This window comes from Diabrotica virgifera, chromosome 10 (genome assembly GCF_917563875.1).
Source record: "Diabrotica virgifera virgifera chromosome 10, PGI_DIABVI_V3a".
Classification (NCBI taxonomy): Eukaryota; Metazoa; Arthropoda; class Insecta; order Coleoptera; family Chrysomelidae; genus Diabrotica; species Diabrotica virgifera.
The window spans coordinates 22,092,296-22,113,010 of NC_065452.1; the positions used below are offsets into that span (position 1 = coordinate 22,092,296).

The 20,715-nt window shown below is 31.4% G+C and overlaps 1 protein-coding gene across 3 annotated transcripts in view; it reads left to right on the forward strand.

Annotated features, from left to right (window-relative positions):
• LOC114336421 (dual specificity protein phosphatase CDC14C-like) overlaps window positions 1-20,715 on the forward strand; it is a 137,568-nt gene that overhangs the window by 58,848 nt on the left and 58,005 nt on the right. For all 3 annotated transcript variants that reach the window (XR_007695746.1, XM_050641587.1, XM_050641588.1), the window contains exon 8: window positions 6,118-6,246. Coding sequence is in view for 2 of the 3 variants with exons in the window: in XM_050641587.1 (XP_050497544.1) it covers window positions 6,118-6,246 (129 nt within the window). In the remaining variant the exon portion in view is untranslated. The remainder of the gene's footprint in view (window positions 1-6,117; window positions 6,247-20,715) is intronic.

Here is a 20,715-nt window from a genome sequence, read left to right on the forward strand (position 1 = left end):
AGGGTGTTCGATAACACAGTGGCAGACCTAATTTATGTTTCTTTAAATGGAACACCCTATATTTTATTTTATATTCGAAATCCTGTTAACTTCTTCATCACAAAAATATAAAGGTTTGTAATGTTATACAGGGTATTTACAAAGTTATAACCAATTTTGTATGAAAATCGTAACAAGTTCAACTCCCTGTATAAATAAAAATAAGCACAACAGCAATGGTTTATTAATGCCATATTTTTTTATTTATTGTCAAAATTTTTAAAAGTTATTGATATTGCTAATTTTCTTTATATCAAATACAGGGTGAGTCAAAACGCAAGTACATTATTTTCTCAGTAATGTTAAATAAAACACCCTGTATTTTATATCATTATTGAAAAGTAACATTAACGTACTTTAATTTTTATATAACATTCCCTATGCCCAAATTTATTAGTTTTCGAGATATTTTCATTTTTCATAGCAAATTATTTTAGGTGTTTAAATTTATCTAAATTTTAAGTAAGCCATGACTGAATTGACAATTGAAGATTACCGATTATTAATCCTGTAATCAATCTAACACTGTAGCAAATAAAGAAATAAAAATAATTTATTAGTAATACATTTTACAAACAAAAACACAACCACTACATGCAACATTTTTGAAACAATTAAAAACTATCTTTTTATGTAAATGCAACAAATAAACAAAGAAAATTAGTAATAAATTTTACAAAAAAAACACAAACACAAACTACAATATTTTGTGAAGACAATTAAACACTACTTTTGTATGTAAATGTAACAGTGTAACAAATAAAGAACGAAACATAATTTATCAGTAATACACTTTGCAAAAAAACATGTTTGAAAAAATTAGAAGCTACTTTTAATATAATATTTTTAATATTTAATTACATAAGGTGTTCAAAATTATCTCCTAACACATTTATGTACGCCTAAAAACGATCATTGAATGAGCTACTTACTCTACGAAGCATTTGTAAATTAACATATCGAAATACACTTTATATTCTATTTTTCATCTCGTCCCTTGGATGTTGGAGGTATTTTATAAACTTCATTATTAACGTAACCCCAAAAGTCCATCAGTCCAGTTTATTAAATTCTGGTGATTTGGGTGGCCACGCTACTGGTCCATTGAAAAATGAAAATATCTCGAAAACTAATACATTTAGACATAGGGAATGTTATCTAAAAATTAAAGTACGGTAACGGTACTTTTCAATAGTGATATAAAATACAGGGTGTTCCATTTAAAATTACTGAGAAAATAATGTACTTGCGTTTTGACTCACCCTGTATTTGATATAAAGAAAATTAGCAATATCGACCATTCTGGAAAATTTTGACAATACGTTAAAAATTATGGCGTTAATAAACCATTGTTGTTTTGCTTATTTTTATTTGTACAGGAGTTGAACTTGTTACGATTTTCATATAAAATTGGTTATAACTTTGTAAATACCCTGTATAACATAACAAACCTTTATATTTTTGTGACGGAGAAGTTAACAGGATTTCGAATTTAAAATAAAATATAGGGTGTTCCATTTAAAAAAACATAAGTTTGGTCTGCCACTGTGTTATCGAACACCCTGTAACATTCTAACTAATTTTGGAATGTGAAGCTCAAAGGTGGCTAAAATTTTTGTTATTAACTTTTATTGCTATCTATTACTATAGCGGAGCTATTGAGCTTTACCCTACTAATCAATCACCCTGTATAGTAGATTTTTTTCCTGACATCATCCTGAACACAATGCAAAAAGTTGCAACTCTCTAGGTGCTGTATTTAAAAATCTATTTATTCCGGTAATTTTAGTGCCAAATGCCCTGGTCTAATATGAGTATATTAATGATAACCATATATTATTAGGCCAGGGTAATAAGACAAAAATATACCCTGTTCTTGACACTTCAGCAGCCAGGGTACTGAAGCGTTTTTTCGACAAGTAATATAATCCGGTCAACTTAGACATCAAAATGCTTGGCAAATAACAAAAATTGCCGGAGAGCCAAATTTTGGTGGAGAGCTAGGGTATACCATAACAAATAAAGTTTAAGAAGTCCCCATTGATCCCATGTGTGCGTCAAAAGTTATTCGGGGTCAAAGGTCAAAATTTGAGATTTTTTGGATTTTTTTCGAAAACGGTAAGTTTTATCAAAAAAGAACCTTAAACCAAAGTTGTAGATCTTAAAATTCTCTACAAAAATAGTCCTTACTCTTTTTTTCCTAAGATTTGCCATTCCTGAGATATCGCGATTCAAAGAGTCACATTATACATGATATGCACACGTTTCCACACCACCTGTGAGGTAGTTTACTCGGCGCGTTTTTTTTTACCGTGGTTTCCCCTGTAGGCCTACTCCACTAATTGTTTTGACAATTTTAGGATAATTTAAGGAAACAATACCGGTCAAGTTCTAGATATTACCTTATTATTGATATTGATTATTGATATTGCTTTTGATTATTAGGTTAACTATTGTTTTGATTTCTTTAGATATTTTAATCAGATTCATATTCTTGAAAGTCTACTTCAACAGTCAAGTCTTCTTCGATTTCATCTTCTTCCTCTTCCTCTGGCTGGATGTTCAAAAATTGTTCAAATGTGACTGAGTCATTGGTCTCTTCATTAAAATCACAGGAGTCTTCCTCTGTTGTACTAAACTGGACATTTGAGCAAGACTGACCTTGGCAGTTGGTACACACTAGAGAACACAGCAACCCGACTTTTTTACATCCACATTTGGCACTACAACCTTTTTTGCAATTGCAAAAAATAGTGTTAAGGAGTTTTTCTGGTGCAGGTGGGAGTAAGGTTTTAATCGGTTCCAGAATATTATCTATTAATTTCCAACCCCAGTCTTCTGGATTCAGTTCATTGCCTAGCCATGTTTGAACTTGATAATATACTCGATACAAATGTTGAAAAGCAGATGCTGATCTGTTGGAATGTTGGAGGAAGGCATGATAGTTGTACTTGTTTCTTGTTTCGCGTATTTTTTACAAAAGTTAAGTATCGGTATTTATCAAGACAAATAATTTTTTTTGGAGCTCCATAAACCGCAAGAAGAAAGCGAATTCCTTCCGTAATTATTGTTTGCGGTGTAGAATCAAGTTCTGTAAAAACTTTACAGCAGTCAGTCAAATCTTTTTTTTTTTCGAATAATTTAAGTACTGACGTTTTGCCCCTTCTGTACATTGTGGACGTAGTGTCGCAGCCGGTTATCGCATGTAAAAATAAAATGTACTTTTGGCATTTGGGATAAGCCGATAAACTATTCGAAGAATATATCTCTGTTCGTTTTTGAGCCCTTCCAGGTTTCAGAAAATAAATAACTTTATCTACTGGAGTCCTTGCAGTAATCAGTACCAACAAATCAACACCTTCACCAACTACAATTGTTGTGTTTGTTGCTTTAAATTTTTCAATTGCTGTCTCAATTATAAGGACATCTGCGTCATTTTTAGCTTGTTTCACTTCAATATTCGCAGCTGTTAATTTGTCAGTTAACATTTCAGCTTTCTTTCAGCTTTCTTCTTGCGGTTTATGGAGCTCCAAAAAAAATTATTTGTCTTGATAAATACCGATACTTAACTTTTGTAAAAAATACGCGAAACAAGAAACAAGTACAACTATCATGTCTTCCTCCAACATCAGCATCTGCTTTTCAACATTTGTACCGAGTATATTATCAAGTTCAAACATGGCTAGGCAATGAACTGAATCCAGAAGACTGGGGTTGGAAATTAATAGATAATACTCTGGAACCGATTAAAACCTTACTCCCACCTGCTCCAGAAAAACTCCTTAACACTATTTTTTGCAATTGCAAAAAAGGTTGTAGTGCCAAATGTGGATGTAAAAAAGTCGGGTTGCTGTGTTCTCTAGTGTGTACCAACTGCCAAGGTCAGTCTTGCTAAAATGTCCAGTTTAGTACAACAGAGGAAGACTCCTGTGATTTTAATGAAGAGACCAATGACTCAGTCACATTTGAACAATTTTTGAACATCGAACCAGAGGAAGAGGAAGAAGATGAAATTGAAGAAGACTTGACTGTTGAAGTAGACTTTTAAGAATATGAATCTGATTAAAATATCTAAAGAAATCAAAACAATAGTTAACCTAATAATCAAAAGCAATATCAATAATCAATATCAATAATAACCGGTATTGTTTCCTTAAATTATCCTAAAATTGTCAAAACAGTTAGTGGAGTAGGCCTACAGGGGAAACCACGGTAAAAAAACGCGCCGAGTACACTACCTCACAGGTGGTGCGGAAACGTGTGCATATCATGTATAATGTGACTCTTTGAATCGCGATATCTCAGGAATGGCAACTCTTAGGAAAAAAATAGTAAGGACTATTTTTGTAGAGAATTTTAAGATCTACAACTTTGGTTTAGGGTTTTTTTTTTTTTGATAAAACTTACCGTTTTCGAAAAAAATCCAAAAAATCTCAAATTTTGACCTTTGACCCCGAATAACTTTTGACGCACACATGGGATCGATGGGGACTTTTTAAACTTTATTTGTTATGGTATACCCTAGCTCTCCACCAAAATTTAGCTCTCTGGCAATTTTTGTTATTTGAAATGTCTATATAGACCGGGTTAATACCTATAGAAACAAATTGTAACTATTTCCTGCGTAGGATCTGGCGGCCATTTTTATTTATAAACAATTAACTGTCAAAAAATGGCATTTTTCCTTTTTTTTTTTCAAATCAATGGAAAACGGTGAAACTTATGATTTTTTTAGTACAAATATCTTTGAGGTTATGGAAAAAGCTTTAAAATGACATATTACAAAAATTGATATACTCATTTATGGTTAATATAATTGCGAAAAAAGGTCGGAATTGCAAAAAAAATATTTTTGCAATCACTGTTGTAAAAATTAGTGTACATGTTTGAAATGTTTGTCAAATGAGGGTTTTTGTGCTTAATATTGCGATAAAAAATTTCAAATCGATTCATTCAATTGTTTAAATTTTATTCGAATTGTTTATCTCAGACAGCATTTTTTTTGCAATAACATAAGTCAGAAAAAAATGACGCTAGAACCATCTCACAGGTGTCGAATGGAAGAGCATGAGTATATTTTCAACTTGGTTTAAAAAAAGCGCATAAAACATGCATTTATTAGTAATAAATAATTATGCAAAAGTATCGTAAATCGTTCCTTATAAACTTTTTGGATAACTTTTTCCAAAAAAAATTAACTTTTTTACCCTGTTTTAAGTGCACAACTACCAAGTAATGTTATTTATATCATAATTGATAAAAAATTGTAATAAATATATATATTTTCTTATATAACAAAATAAAAAGTTTATAAGGAAAAATTTACGATACTTTTGCATAATTATTTATTACTAATACATAAATGCATTTTTTATCCGCTTTTTTTAAACCAAGTTGAAAATATAGCTCATGCTCTTTCATTTGACCTCTGTGGAATGGTTCTAACTTCATTTTTTTCTGACTTATGTTATTGCAAAAAAATGCTCTCTGGGATAAACAATTTGAATAAAATTTAAACAATTAAATGAATCGCTTTGAAATTTTTATCACATATTAAGCACCAAAGAACCCTTATGTGACAAAAATTTCAAAGTTGTACAATAATTTTTACAATAGATATTGCGAAATTAATTTTTTTTGTAATTCCGACCTTTTTTCGCAATTATATTAACAATAAATGAGTATATCAAACTTTGTAATACGTCATTTTAAAGCTTTTTCCATAATCTCAAAGATATTTGTACTAAAAAAACCATAAGTTTCACTGGTTTCCATTGATTTGAAAAAAAAAGGGAAAATGCCATTTTTTGACACTTAATTGTTTATAAATAAAAATGGCCGCCAGGAAATAGTTACAATTTGCTCTTATAGGTATTACCTGTCGAAAAAACGCTTCAGTTCCCTGGCTGCTCGAGTGTCATGGGAAAAACCTTATTACCCTGGACTATATGTTTAACTGAAGTGATTGAAATTGGAAAAGTTATTGTTTACTGAAGTCAACAACGACACCAATAGAAATATTTTCACCGTCTTTACACATGATTGCCAGTTTAGAAAATAATGTTTATCTATTTTTAGCAAACAAAGTGAGCGTATTCGTAAAGTTTCTGTGAACATGACATCAAATATCATCCGCACCCCGGGAAAGGTTACGACCACCACAAAAACCTTTGGATGTACAGAGAGTAGCCGAGTAGTAACTAAAAGGTGCGTTAATAACAATAATTAATTCTTTACTGGCTTTGTCTTTTTTTAAGCATGACTTAGATTATACATAGTTTTGTGATGCATTGTGCATGCTAGTTTTTATGCTACTGTAGAACCTTGACAAGTCAGACTCAAGCAGACAGTGTAAAGTGTATCATAATATGAGGTATATAACTTATTGTATGTACACAACGTAATTAATTTTATTTTGATAGTTTCATTCGTGTCATACGATCCCGTAGGGCTGTTTCACATTATAAGAATTTCGAACGTGCGAGGGTTTTCTCGTGCGGTAGTTTTGACGCACCTATCCTTTTCACACAGTAAGAATAGAGTCGTACGAAGATATTTTGCTGTGTTGTTTGGTATATTATTTTTATTTACACTTTGTGGCTGAGGTAGGTACATGATACGATGTCTTATATGTATTATTACGATGTATCATTACAAATGGGTATTTTTTGTCCATACTTTTGTCCTAATGTACTGTTATGCGTATTGTATTTAATTCATTTGCAATTTCTATTTTGTCAGTTATTATTTCTTATGTTTTTAATTAAAAGTCTTCATTTGTTTTTTATATCGTTGTTCTACCAAGTTATTTGTGGGATCTTGGATTAGCTCATCTAATTAGCTCGTACAATCTATGTAAAAAAGTATTCTAAATGGGAAATAAGCCACAATTGAACTAAAAAAATGATTTTATTAACTTTTCGACATCCGATTTTGGGCGTCGAAACGTTAATAAAATTATTTTTTTAGTTAAATTGTGGCTTATTTCTCATTTAGAATAGTTTATTACAAAAATTCCACAAGGAAACAGCTTCACAACAACATTGCAATCTATGTTTTTCATGTACAGAATTTAAAAGACCCTATGTCATCCACTCATTTTTAAATGTTATTCCCCTCGTTTTAAATGTTGTTTTTAGATAATTTCACACAAGACGTGACCGCCGCGCTACTCCAGTCTTCACCGAGTCGTTTACCCTATAACTAAATATAATTTCGTAGAATAAAAGGTATAGTTATATTATATGGAGCGAAATCAAATTATAGCGTTGTGGTTACTTTATCGTCGAAGAAAGAGAAATAAGAGGAACCGAATTCATTGGGTCCATCCTATTAACGCAAAAAGATACTATTTTTATATTCACACATATTGATGGAACACCCTCTGTACTCAACGTTAATTGCAACTATGTAAAATAAAGTTTATTATAATATACTTAGCAGTTTTAATTATTGTTGTTATCAGTAACATATAAATAATTTTGCTGTACTTACCAAATGTGTTTTTTTCTTTATCACCTAATTCGTCAAATTGTTATGTGCACGTTATACACCATTCCAAGCATTTCTCGTCAAGTTTCTATCTTTATATATTTCTATTGTTTTTTTCCCAAAGAACAGGTCTCGCTTCAATTAATGTTATTAATATTTCACTATAAATCTGAGTAGTGATGTAAAATTTCCGGGAAGATTCAAAGGCTGGAAAGTTTCCGGGAACATTGGAAACTTATGGAAATATTGTATTTTTATTTAAATTCTTATAATAAATTATACAACTCAGTAGTTAGCTTTATTTATTGATGTAGTATTATGACTACAGAAAAAATCTGTTAAAAACTAAACGTGCAAAAACACTTTTAAAAGTTATATGACTTAATTAAAGAAATACTCTGAATATGTGTTATGTCAATATAATTAATACCAAAAAGTTATTTTATTTAAAAAAAGATAACATAAAATAATCAAACCAAAATATATTGCATAGGAACTTAATTCAGGTAATCTGTATTCCTATTAGTATTAAAGCAATAACATTTTTCGTAACTAATAATAACAAAAGAAACTACAAAATTATTAGGAATTATAATTATAAAAAATTTAAATAAGTAAGAGCCTATTCCTGTGAATCAGAGAAATTTTCTTCTTAAGCTGTCTGTATCACGAAGAGAATATGACAAAGAGTCTCTCTCTCTGTCTCGCTTAATCTTTAATTTTCTGATATGGATTTAGAGCCTTGCCCTGGTTTCAACAGATGAGTTATAGAAGAACTCTCACCACATACCATTTTCCCATGTTTATGATCTTTTAGGAGTTTTTCATTATGGGCTATATACATTAACTTCCCTGCTATATCTATAGTCAGTCTATTTCTCCTTTCATTATCTAGGAAAGAGTACGTGCTAAAACTTTGCTCTGTTCCAGCGGAGGAAGCTGGTAACCCCAGTATTATAATTGCCAAATCTTTTAAAGAAGTTTTGGTGCACATTCCTTGCCACCTGCTTATACAATCTACTGATCGTGCTGAAAGCCAAATAACACCCATTGATCAAAAGTCTGCTTTTGCACAGAACTTTGTTAGTCATGTAAACATGTTTTTTTTTTGTCAATAAACGTGGGATGATTGGTTAATATCTTGTCTATACACTGAATAGCTAATATGCTCTTCACCAGTCAGGCTTTGTCCTATTAAAGAAGGATCAAGTAAGTTTGCAGCACAGTGCACAGGCTTCACTGCCATTTTCTTTTCTTTTTTCTAATTTAGATAAGCATTCCTTTTCCTCAGGCTTACTGATTAAAAGTAATGGAATATTCTCGATAAAAATAGTTTCTATACAAATGCCTCGACAACCTGGGATATTTTAAACATATTGCCTTCCAATAAAGTAATCCATTTCACAACTGGTGTTAGCACAACTGCTTCTATTCGCAACTTTATCCAAAATATTTCATCATTCAGACAGTTTTGTTTAACATTCCGTGAAAATTTTAAATTTTCTCCCTCTATGACCATAAGCATGTGTGAAGAGCTTTTAGGCGCGATACAATTAAGGATTGAACCCCATCTAGTTTTTATAAAAGTTTTATTGATATAACTTTATTGTAGTTTTGAAGATATATTTTATTAAGTCGGGCAAGAGATATATGGGAACTAGTTACCTCTGTAACAGTTTCTTTAAAAACAAATAAATAAAACAATAAACCATAACAACAATGTTGTTTCTGTACTTGGCAGTGGTATAGGTTCGCTGGCTGTGAGAGTTAAATAGCTTTACTTGCACGTAAATTGAAATTACGTCACTGACTCTTATGTCCAAAAGGCTCTTTGAGATATTCTCAAAAGTTCTCGGAAATATTATGGAAAGTTCTCGGAAATACTCTCGGAATCATTCTCGAAAGTTCTCGGAAATATTCTCGAGAATTTTCCATTGAAAGTTTCCGGGAATATTCGCGGTTAGGAGAATATTTCTATGTTTTATATGCGAATATTCTCGGAAATTTTCCAATGTTCGCGAATATTCGCTTGGAAATATTCTCGACTCAGATCACTAAATCTGAGACATCATAATATAAAATATATGCATCTACTTCAAACAGCCGCAAAGTGTAAATGAAAATAATGTACCAAACAACCAAGGAAACTACCTTCGTGCGACTGAACGACAGTATAATATGAAAGGATGCATTAAGTCCCCTATATTACTAGGTGCGTAAAGACGGCACGGCTGCCGTCTGTTGTTGTAGCAAGGGACTGTACAAACACGGCGACTTCACCGAACGTTCCAACCACCACCGTCTAGTGAGAAAGGCTCCATTTGATTACATGCGCCACCATTGGAATGTCGTCGTGCTTTCTAACCCTCGCACGTTTAAATTCTTATAATGTGAAACAGCGCATAGTCTATTCGAATAATCGACTATCTTGATCATTTAGATTTAAAGGTGATCCTATCCATCCATGTAGTTTTTTAAAGATGACACAGAACTGGTAACAGAAGTAATAGTCTTTTTAATATTGAGAAGTTCAGGTGTTCCCTGTCAATTTTATGCTTTTCTATAGCATGCCATTACGAAGTATGAGTCTGTCTTTAGGTTTTTTTGATGTGAAAACTTCTTTAGGGACGTTGTGCGATTTTTGGATAGGGGAAAAAGCATTGAATTTTTATGTATATTTGTATGTATATATAAATTGTATAGAAGTATTTAAATTTAAAATAAATGTAAAACTTATTTTAGGATGGGGAAAAAGATTTATTTCGCGACCGTCATAGCGACCGTCATCTCTTCGACGAAATAAATTTTGTACATATCTATATTATGTGTATCTATACATAAACTGTATAGAAGTATTTAAATTTAAAATAAATGTAAAACCTATTTTTCGATAGGGAAAAGGATTTATTTCGCGACCGTCATCTCTTCAGCGAAATAAATTTTGTACGTATATGTATTGAAGTAAAAACTTCTATAGGGACGTTGTATACTTTTTGGATTGGAAAAAGTATTAAATTGGCGACCGTCATCGCTTCGAAGAAATAAATTTTTGAAGTGAAAATTTCTTTAGGGACGTTGTGCACTTTTTAGGTAGGGATAAAGTATTTAATTAGCGAACGTCATCGCGACCGTCATCGCTTCGGCAAAATAAATTTTTAAAGTGAAAACTTCTTTTGGGGACGTTGTGCACTTTTTAGATGGGGAAGAAGTATTGAATTAGCGACCGTCATAAGTTCGGCGAAATAAATTTTTGAAGTGAAAACTTCTTTAGGGACGTTGTGCACTTTTCGGATGGGGAAAAATTATTAAAGTTGGATGGGGAGAAAGTAATAAATATGCGACCGTCATCGCTTCGACGAAATAAACATTTGAAGTAAAAACTTCTTCGCTTCGATGAAATAAATTCGTGAAGTGAAAACTTTAGGGACGTTGTGCACTTTTTCGATGGAAAAAAAGCATTAAATTAGCGACCGTCATCGCTTCGATGAAATCAAGTTTTGAAGTGGAAACTTCTTGAGGGACGTTGTGCACTTTTTGGATGGGGAAAAATATAAATTACCGACCTTTATCGCTTCGACGAAATAAATTTTTGAAGTGAAAACTTCTTTAGGGATGTTGTGCACTTTTTGGATGGGGAAAAATTGTTAAATTAGCGACCGTCATCGCTTCGACGAAATACATTTTGGAAGTGAAAACTTCTTTAGGAACGTTGTGCACTTTTTGGATGGGGGAAAAGTATTGAATTAGGGACCGCCATCGCTTCGACGAAATAAATATTTGAAGTGAAACTTATTTATGGACGTTGTGCACTTTTTCGATGTAAAAAAGTATTAAATTAGCGACCGTCATCGCTTCGATGAAATCAATTTTTGAAGTGGAAAATTCTTGAGGGACGTTGTGCACTTTTTGGATAAGGAAAAATTATTAAATTAGCGACCGTCATCGCTTCGGCGAAATAAATTTTTTAAGTGAAAACTTTTATAGGGACGTTGTGCACTTTTTGTATGGAGGAAAAGTATTGCATTAAGGCCGTAATCGCTTCGACGAAATAAATATTTGAAGTGAAACTTATTTAGGGACGTTGTGCACTTTTTCGATGTACAAAAGTATTAAATTAGCGACCATCATCGCTTCGACGAAATAAATATTTGAAGTGAAAACTTCTTGAGGGACGTTGTGCACTTTTTGGATGGGGAAAAAGTAGTAAATTAGCGACCGTTATGGCTTCGACGAAATAAATTTTTGAATTGAAAATTTCTTTAGGGACGTTGTGCACTTCTTGGATGGGGAAAAAGTATTGAATTTGCGACCGTCATCACTTTGCTGAAATAAATTTTGTACATATATAAATTATGTGTATGTATACACAAATAGCATAGGGCATACGCATCGCGTATATCGTATATGATATAGGTATAGCACTTCTTTTAGTATGGGGTAAAAGCATTGAGCTCGTAATTTATATACTATAAGAAGTTTTCACTTCTGTCGGCACTCCCACGAGTGCCTTTAATTTTTTTTGTATCTTCCAGGCCTGTTCCTTTTTGGAGTTTTAAGGTTTTAGCGGGCAAAATCCTCTAGGTAAACACATATCGCTTCACTTACAGTCTAGTTTTTAGCTTTCTTAATTTTGCACCGATCAGCCAAACTGTCATTGATAATGATTTTAAACAATATTCTTCGTTTCTATAGTGTTTGTCACTCGGAGAAGTCAGTGCAGGTTCTTATGGGGCGCAACGATGCCAGTTCGCAACTTCGGCGACAGTAAGCGGGTAGCCGAACGGGTTGAATTCTTGTATTTAAAAGCCACCTCTGGTGCCCGTATAGACGGAGAGCTAGAGGCGAGAAATCATCGTCATAAGTAATATGGAGTTTGGCATGTGAAATGTGTCTATTGTATATTGATAACTATGACCCCTTTCAGGCTGACACCTCAGTGGATACAGGAAGTAGCAATAAGGGATGAAAGGGGAAAGTTGGTGCAGTCATTAAATGTTTTCACCTATTTTGTTAAACCTCCATCGATTTGCATGAAAATTGGTGAGTAGTTAGAGCATAACTCAAGAAACAAAACTGATATGGTGCCAACGTGCGCTTTTACCCTGGGGGTGGATGTCATCCCTTCTCGGGGGTGATAACTATTTTAATAAAAATAACCCCACTAATCGATAGAGGGACAAATTTTAAGCAAAATTTGTTACTTCTAATTATTAAAATAAATCAATACTTATTGAGTTATTAAAGATCAAAGATTTGAATTTTTGGTGAAATAAATGCATGATGTAAAGCGGTTTTTCGTGAATAATTCAAAGCTGTAAGTTTTATCACAATAGTTATGATTACCAAAATTGAAGATAATAAAAAATAAAAGAGAATTCTTATTCGAAAAACCTTTGAGAATTAACAAAAAGTGAGTTATAGGTGATGGAATGTATATTTTTTTCGGCTAGTACCCAAATCTAAGTATTCAAGATCAAATAACGGGAAAACGGTGCATTTTATAAAATATATTTACTGAACACTTGTCAAAGTACTCAAGAATACCTATCAAGTGGGCTCCAGATGAAGTTTATAACATCAAAGCTAAGCAAGTGATGATGAAAATAAGAGAACCCTTTCGAGTTTTTAGGAAAAAGTGAAAATTAAAACATACGCTATTTATATATTTATTTTGAAATTTGTTAATAGAATAGTTTTTAATGGAATTTCGGGAATGAAGTTAGGATTATAATTTATTATCAAGTTCGTTTTATTACAATTTAAATATTTTCAACAAGTTAAAAATGCGAGCATTATTATAACGAAAACTTTGTTTTTGATGTATTTAAATTCCTAATATGGAAAATTGCTATTATGAAAAGTTGTTTAGAATTAAAAATTATGTTTAATGTGCAATTATATCCTACTATTTAAATATTGTGAGCTATAAAGGCACTTTTCTAAGCGAATTTCTTGAGCGAAATTCATATTTTTTACACATCGACTAAAATCGATACAATTTTATATAATCTTATGTTTATGATTGCATCTTGGATTTTAGACCGTGCAGATCTTTTTATGAAGAATAATTTTTGTTCGTAAAATTAATAATAAAAGAGTTATAAATGAAAATGATGATTGGTAGGTATCTCTAATTTGAGAAAAAAATTAAATATTTTCTTTTTATTAGAAGAATGTAGATAATAGTTACATTATTATAATAATTATTAATTATTTAATTATAATAATAACAACTATTGCATATATTAGAACACAGTTTTTAATTCCAAACCATTTTTCGTAGTAATAATTTACAACAATGCGAAAAAAAGGTACTTTAATCTTGAGCGAAATTCATATTTTTTAAAATACCTCCTATAAGTAAAATTTGCTATCTGATGATTGAATCGTAGGTTTTAGACGATGTAGAACTTTTTATGAATTTTAACTTTATTTCGTAAAATAAAAAATAAAAAAGTGTCCCGTAATATATGTGTCCAACTTAAGTAGACACACTGTATATTATACAATATAATATACATAATACATAAATCATTGGGTAGACAGCACCAAAAATTTGTAACCTGCCATTTAACATTACTTACATTAAAATTAATAAGTAATATTTATTTGTTTGATATTTCAATTCTTTTACAGTTTATATGAAGTAATATATTTTTGAAATAATATGAAATTTTCATTAACATTTTTACGTACAGTGTCTCCATTGTAGAATTATCTCGCTATCTAAAATTGCTAAAAAATCATAAATTGCTGTCCCGAGATGCAACTTGTCTTTGAGGTCGGTTATCTCGAAGATGGTTTGAGATATCTAAATGCCGTTTTCAGATTTGGATTCAGGAGACAAAACTACATTGACATCGGTACATAAGCTCCAGATATTGCAGGGGTGGCAACGCAGGAACGAACGACCGGACTTTGCGAATTTATAGACGAAATCAAAATTTTCGTTGAAAATACTATTTATTTTTCACTTTCGCTGTCACATTCACCAAAATCGCTATCATAATTATTTTCATCACTTTCGCTATTATGAATGTCATCATCAGCTTGCTCATCATCCATCTTATCGTCTGTTTCATTCTCAAAAGTAATATCTCTAACAATCTCTGGCATTTGAGGCCCTTCAAACCATTTGAATTTATATGTGTTATCTTCTGCAAGTTCCCAACCATTTTGTTCAATAACCAGATCTGTTGGATTTTTTTTACCGGCGTTCAACCAAATACTTGTAATGTATCGTGCTCGTAAAAGATGTTGATATAGCTCAGATTGAGATGGTGGTAAAGTTCATGCATCAAAATTTTTCAGATATTTTTTAAAAAATGGTTCATTTACGTCTTTTAGCTTATATCGACGATTAAATATTGTAAGCCGTATGTCATTGACTTCTTTGGAGAATTCTTTTTGTAATCCCTGTACCGTATATGTGACAAATATATGTTTCTAGAATTTCAAAAATCGTCTCTTCGTCAAAATCGATATCTCCAAGAGCATAAAATGCTTCCTTATATTGCTCAAATGATTTCATAATATTGAATGGTTTGTTTTTTCTTTCTATGAAAACATGGATTATAGTCACAGCCAGTTAGAGCGTGGAAACCGGCTAAAGCTTTGCATATTGAATCTCCAAAATGTTCGTAAATTTTACAGATATCAATATAATGTTTTTTCCTGCGGTTCCAGACTGTATCCAAATGTGTAAATTACTGTTCAAGTGATGCATATTACTTAACATAATAACCAGAATATCTGTATCTGAGCACTTTATGATTACATTGGCATCTTTCTGTAGTTGACATACGTGGTATATTATTTTAGTGTCTGCCTCCTCATGAGCTGGACAACTAAAATATGGAGCTTCGTCTTTCTGGACTTCTCCATTTTTACTAACGAAAAACTTGTGACACTCAACAAAATTAACATATATTATTTTACCTTGCAGAAAAGGTGCTATTTCGTTATCAGCCCAATAAGTAAAAAAAAAATCGAACCAAAGCCTCTTTGAATTTGTTATTTCTTAACTCTTTAATAAAATCGACTCGTCTCTTTTGATTGGGTCCTGATATACAGAAAACGCGATCGGCTTCTTTGTTACCTCTTGTAGATCTTTCATAGTCTTTAATTGACGGTAGGAAATATTGATCAAATATCATCAATCCGTCAATTTAAGAGCACATGTGTGAAGTTATGAATGATAAAAAGAACATATTATTAATTAAATGAATGTTACTAAAATATTATTTTTATATTATTTCGATATTTAATTGAATTTTTTCTATCGATATAAACTTAGTGGCGGTTCTAGCCAGGGGCAGGGGGCAGCTGCCCCCCCCTTCAGTTTTTACAATACTTTTGTACTATAATTTTCGTTAAAAAGGCACGTTATCTTGTTTATTCACCGGTTGTGTTCCCTTGCCCCCCACTTTTTTTGGTCTAGAACCGCCCCTGTATAAACTGAATATGTACAGAAACTGGGGGTGTCCAATAATGGGCACATTTGACATAATATTCAAATACATTTTTGCTATATTTTATATAAATGTCTTAAAACAATTTTAAAAACTTATATAAATAATATAATAATTAAGCTCCAAATTTTTGGAGCCTAAACTTTGAAAAATGTTTGTAGCATAATGTTTAATGGTATCAACTTTTCCGGGAGCTCATTTGATACATATTTCCAAGTACTTTGACAAGTGTCAGTAAATATATTTTATAAAAAGCACCGTTTTCCCGTCATTTGAGCTTGAATACATAGATTTGGGTACTAGCCGAAAAAAATATACATTCCATCACCTATAACTCACTTTTTATTAATTCTCAAAGGTTTTTCGAATAACAAATCTCTTTTATTTTTTATTATCTTCAATTTTGGTAATCATAACTATTTTGATAAAACTTACAGTTTTTGAATTATTTACGAAAAACCGCTTTACATCATGCATTTATTTCACGAAAAATTCAAATCTTTGATCTTTAATAACTCAAAAAGTATTGATTTATTTTAATAATTAGAGGTAATAAATTTTGCTTAAAATTTGTCCCTCTATCGATTAGTGGGGTTATTTTTAATAAAATAGTTCTCACCTCTGAGAAGGGGTGGCATCCACCCCCAGGGTAAAAGCGCACGTTGGCAGCATATCAGTTTTATTTCTTGAGGTATGCTCTAAGTACTCACCAATTTTCATGTAAATCGATGGAGGTTTAACAAAATAGGAGGTGAAAACCTTTAATGACTGCGTTAACTTTCCCCTTTCATCCCTTATTGCTACTCCCTGTATCCACTGAGGTGTCAGCCTGAAAGGGGTCATAATTATCAACATACAATAGACACATTTCACATGCCAAACTCCATATTACTTATGACGATGATTTCTCGCCTCTAGCTCTTAGACTAGTACCGATTATGTGGCAACACGGTTCCTTTACTTCTCAAAATCTTGCCCTAGTACTTCCGCTCTCAGAGCATCTCCAGGGACATCTCAAATAAGCAAAAAAAACGCCATAAATTTCATTTAGGTCAAAATATAGTATCTACACATATGATACATTACAACTTTTTATGTTTAATCTTTGATACTTGAAAATTAAAATAGAAAGTTATCGTTGTTCTGAAGCTATTTCCTTGTGGCATTTTTATGATTAATTATTTATATGGGAAATAAGCCACAATTAAAATGAAAAAAATAATTTTATTAACGTTTCGACGCCCAAATCGGGTGCCGTTGTCAAAATACAAAATATTACTAAAATAAACTAAAGTGTTGTTGCTAAGCAAAAAAATTCTTCTAATAATTTATTTAATCTCACTCATTTATATTGGCAATTCAGACATATATTATACATTTTAAAGTAGAAGACTTTAAAATGATATTGCCAATATTTATGAGTTGCGTTCCTGGGACGACTTACTGAAAGATAGTTCATTCGATTACATGAAATTAACCCCAACTCAAGAATATCCGTCATAAAAAATTATAGCATGTGATATGTCTTTAAAAAGACAACCAAATGCAACGACAGTAAAATTCTCGCGTTAGAGACTTCATAGTAAATCACAAGGGAAAACCAGGAAAAACCCTGTGATACTATCCCGACATCGTAAGTATTTGGTCTTACATTAATTTACTCTCAAAAAATAATACCAAATTCTGACTTGTAACATGTTTAAATTATTATAAATAATATTAATAATACTAGATATATAAGTAATACTAAAATATATACTAGCTCGATATTATTGACTTACTAATCTTGGTATTTTCTTTCTATTGACTTCCTCTTTCAGTATGGGTAACCACATCCTACTGCATTCTACCGAGGAATTTGCGACACAATTGGTTTCATTTAGCATAATTAGAGCCGCTTCTTTGATTTTTCTCTTTTTACTATCTGATTCTTTCAGGACTATACTTGAATCTCTCCACTGAACTCTATGTTCATTATCCCATGCGTGTTGACATATTTGAGATCTCTCAAATTCTCTATTTTTAATATAAGATTGATGTTCACTTATTCTAACGTCTAGTGGTCTTGATGTCTCACCTAAATAAAATTGTTCGCATTCACAAGGTATTTTATAAATACAATTCTTTATTCTTTCTTGATCATTGTTAGGTTTAGTTTTAGATAGAATAGATCTCAATGTGTTTGTTGTTTTGAATGTTGTTGAAATGTTGAATTTATTTCCTATTGTTTTAAGTTTCTCGGATAGTCCTTTTATATATGGTATTGATATTTTCCTCGTATTATTTCTGGTGAATGTTGTAGGATCCCGTTCTAAGTTGTTCTGTTCCATTCGATCCAATCTTGACAATTCCTTATTTATAAACGATAAAGGATAATCATTTTTTAATAAAACAGATGTTAACAATTGTTTTTCTGCTAAAAAGGAATTTTCGTTAGAACAAGTAATTTTGGCTCTATCATATAAGGATTTAATGATATAGGCTTATTTCCCATATAAATAATTAATCATAGAAAGTTATCTGCGTCAAGGTTCTACTGTACTGTGGATTTTAAATATTTTCACAAACAACATTTTCTGTACTTTATATTGTTGAAATCTTTATTATTTGTTTTATATTTTTAAGCTTTATACTAGATTTTTTTTTTAATTCTGATCTACAACTTTAAAAATTGGTAGATTTCTTTATTGTTTTTTTAATGTACAATAATATATGGAAAAGTTTTTCATCAATACCAAATACGTGAACTGTAAAAAGACAAAAAATTAGAAATAAGTTAATTTGATATTAATTTTTTGCCAGGTAGTTGATCTATTTGAGATATTTATTTTTTGTTGACAGTTACATTAAAGTTAATTGATAGTCCATGTTGTGAGGCCTCTCCTGTAGGAAAAGTATTTGTGATTCCGTTTCTTTGCGGACTCCTGTTCAAAATGTACCCTTTAAAGAAATCGGAAGGGTGTTGGGCGAAATTTTTGGGCAGAAATTTATTAAACAAATTCCAAAACCCACCTTTACCATTTTTTGGTGTTTTGGATCATTCTAAACAAATAATGTCTGTTTTCTTTTTCTCTAGTTGATAGTTTTCGAGTTATAAGCTATTTAAAATCTAAAAAATGCGAAAATACGTATATGGCGCGTCTCTATCGCATTTACATAATAATTATACGTACTTACTCTAAAAATTCTCAACAAATAATTGACATTAGAATTGTGTAATACATATATTCTTTATTTTTTTTAATAATGTATTTATTAAATTAAATTAATTATTGCCAATGGGCTAATTAAATACGCCAATGTTACTAATAACAATGTTACGCAATAATACGCAATGTGAATAGTAAATTAATAAATATTAAGCATTATATAATTATAGTTTTATTTACAATTGACACAAAACATAATATTCGGTAGATAAGTATTTTATATCCATCACATTAATAAAAAGAAAATAGCAACACACTTATTATATTGTGATGATTAACGTATTTAATTAGCACATTGGCATTAAATAATTTAATAAATAAAAAAAATTATTAATAAAAAACTATGTTAATAAATAATAAACTACAAAATTTTAATAAACGTCATGTATGTATTTGTTAAAAAATTTTCGCGTAAGTACTGATGTATAAGTATAAGTGCGACGCACCATATAGTGCGGCGGCTTAAAAATCGAGTGGACGTGCATAATTAATAATTAAACAACAACGGTTTAAATTGAAATAAGCCCCGAATACTCTGTAGAATCCTGAAATTGTTTAAACTTATATTTAGGCACTTGGAAACCTCAAAAATAATTGATAAACATAAAGGCAGCTATGCAGTCACAACTCTAAACCAAATATCAACAACCCTGCCTATTTTAGGGAAAACATCGCGATGCAATGATTCCACCTTTTGAGACGACATCTCTTGTAATACGAGGAAGACAAAAAGCCCTAAATACAAAGTGTACTACTTTTATACAATTAGAATAATTGAAATAAAAATAATAAACAATATTTTAAATCCAAGACTTTTGGTTAAGAAAATGCTTTCTGGCTGCATCCTGTATCTCCGGCTTTTACAATATATAAGCACAAGAGACGACGAATATAGAAGAAAGCAAATAAAGGACTCGTTGGCCACGTATTTACCTTCTTTTCTACTAGGAAAAGGACCAAAAGACAGTTTCAGGTACTCAAATCTGAGTAAGGATGAAAAAGATAAAGGCAGTTTTTGTTTTTATTTGATTCAGAGTTGGACCACCATCTCCATATAGCTATTTCAGCATCTATGCATCCTCAGTGAAACTATGCAGTCACGACTCTAAACCAAATATCAACAACCCTGCCTATTTTAGGGAAAAATCGCGATGCAATGTTTCCACCTTTTGAGACGCACAACAACGACATCTCTCGTAATACGAGGAAGACGAAACGCCCTGGATACAAAGTTTACTACTTTTATACAATTAGAATAATTGAAAGGATGCAGCCAGAAAGCAGTTTCTTAACGAAAAGTCTTGGATTTAAAATATTGTTTATTTTTATTTCAATTATTTTAATTGTTTAATTGTAGTAAACTTTGTATCTAGGGCTTTTTGTCTTCCTCGTATTACGAGAGATGTCGCTGTTTGGCTTCTCAAAAGGTGGAATCATTGCATCGCGATGTTTTCCCTAAAATAGGCAGGGTTGTTGATATTTGGTTTAGAGTTGTGACTTCATAG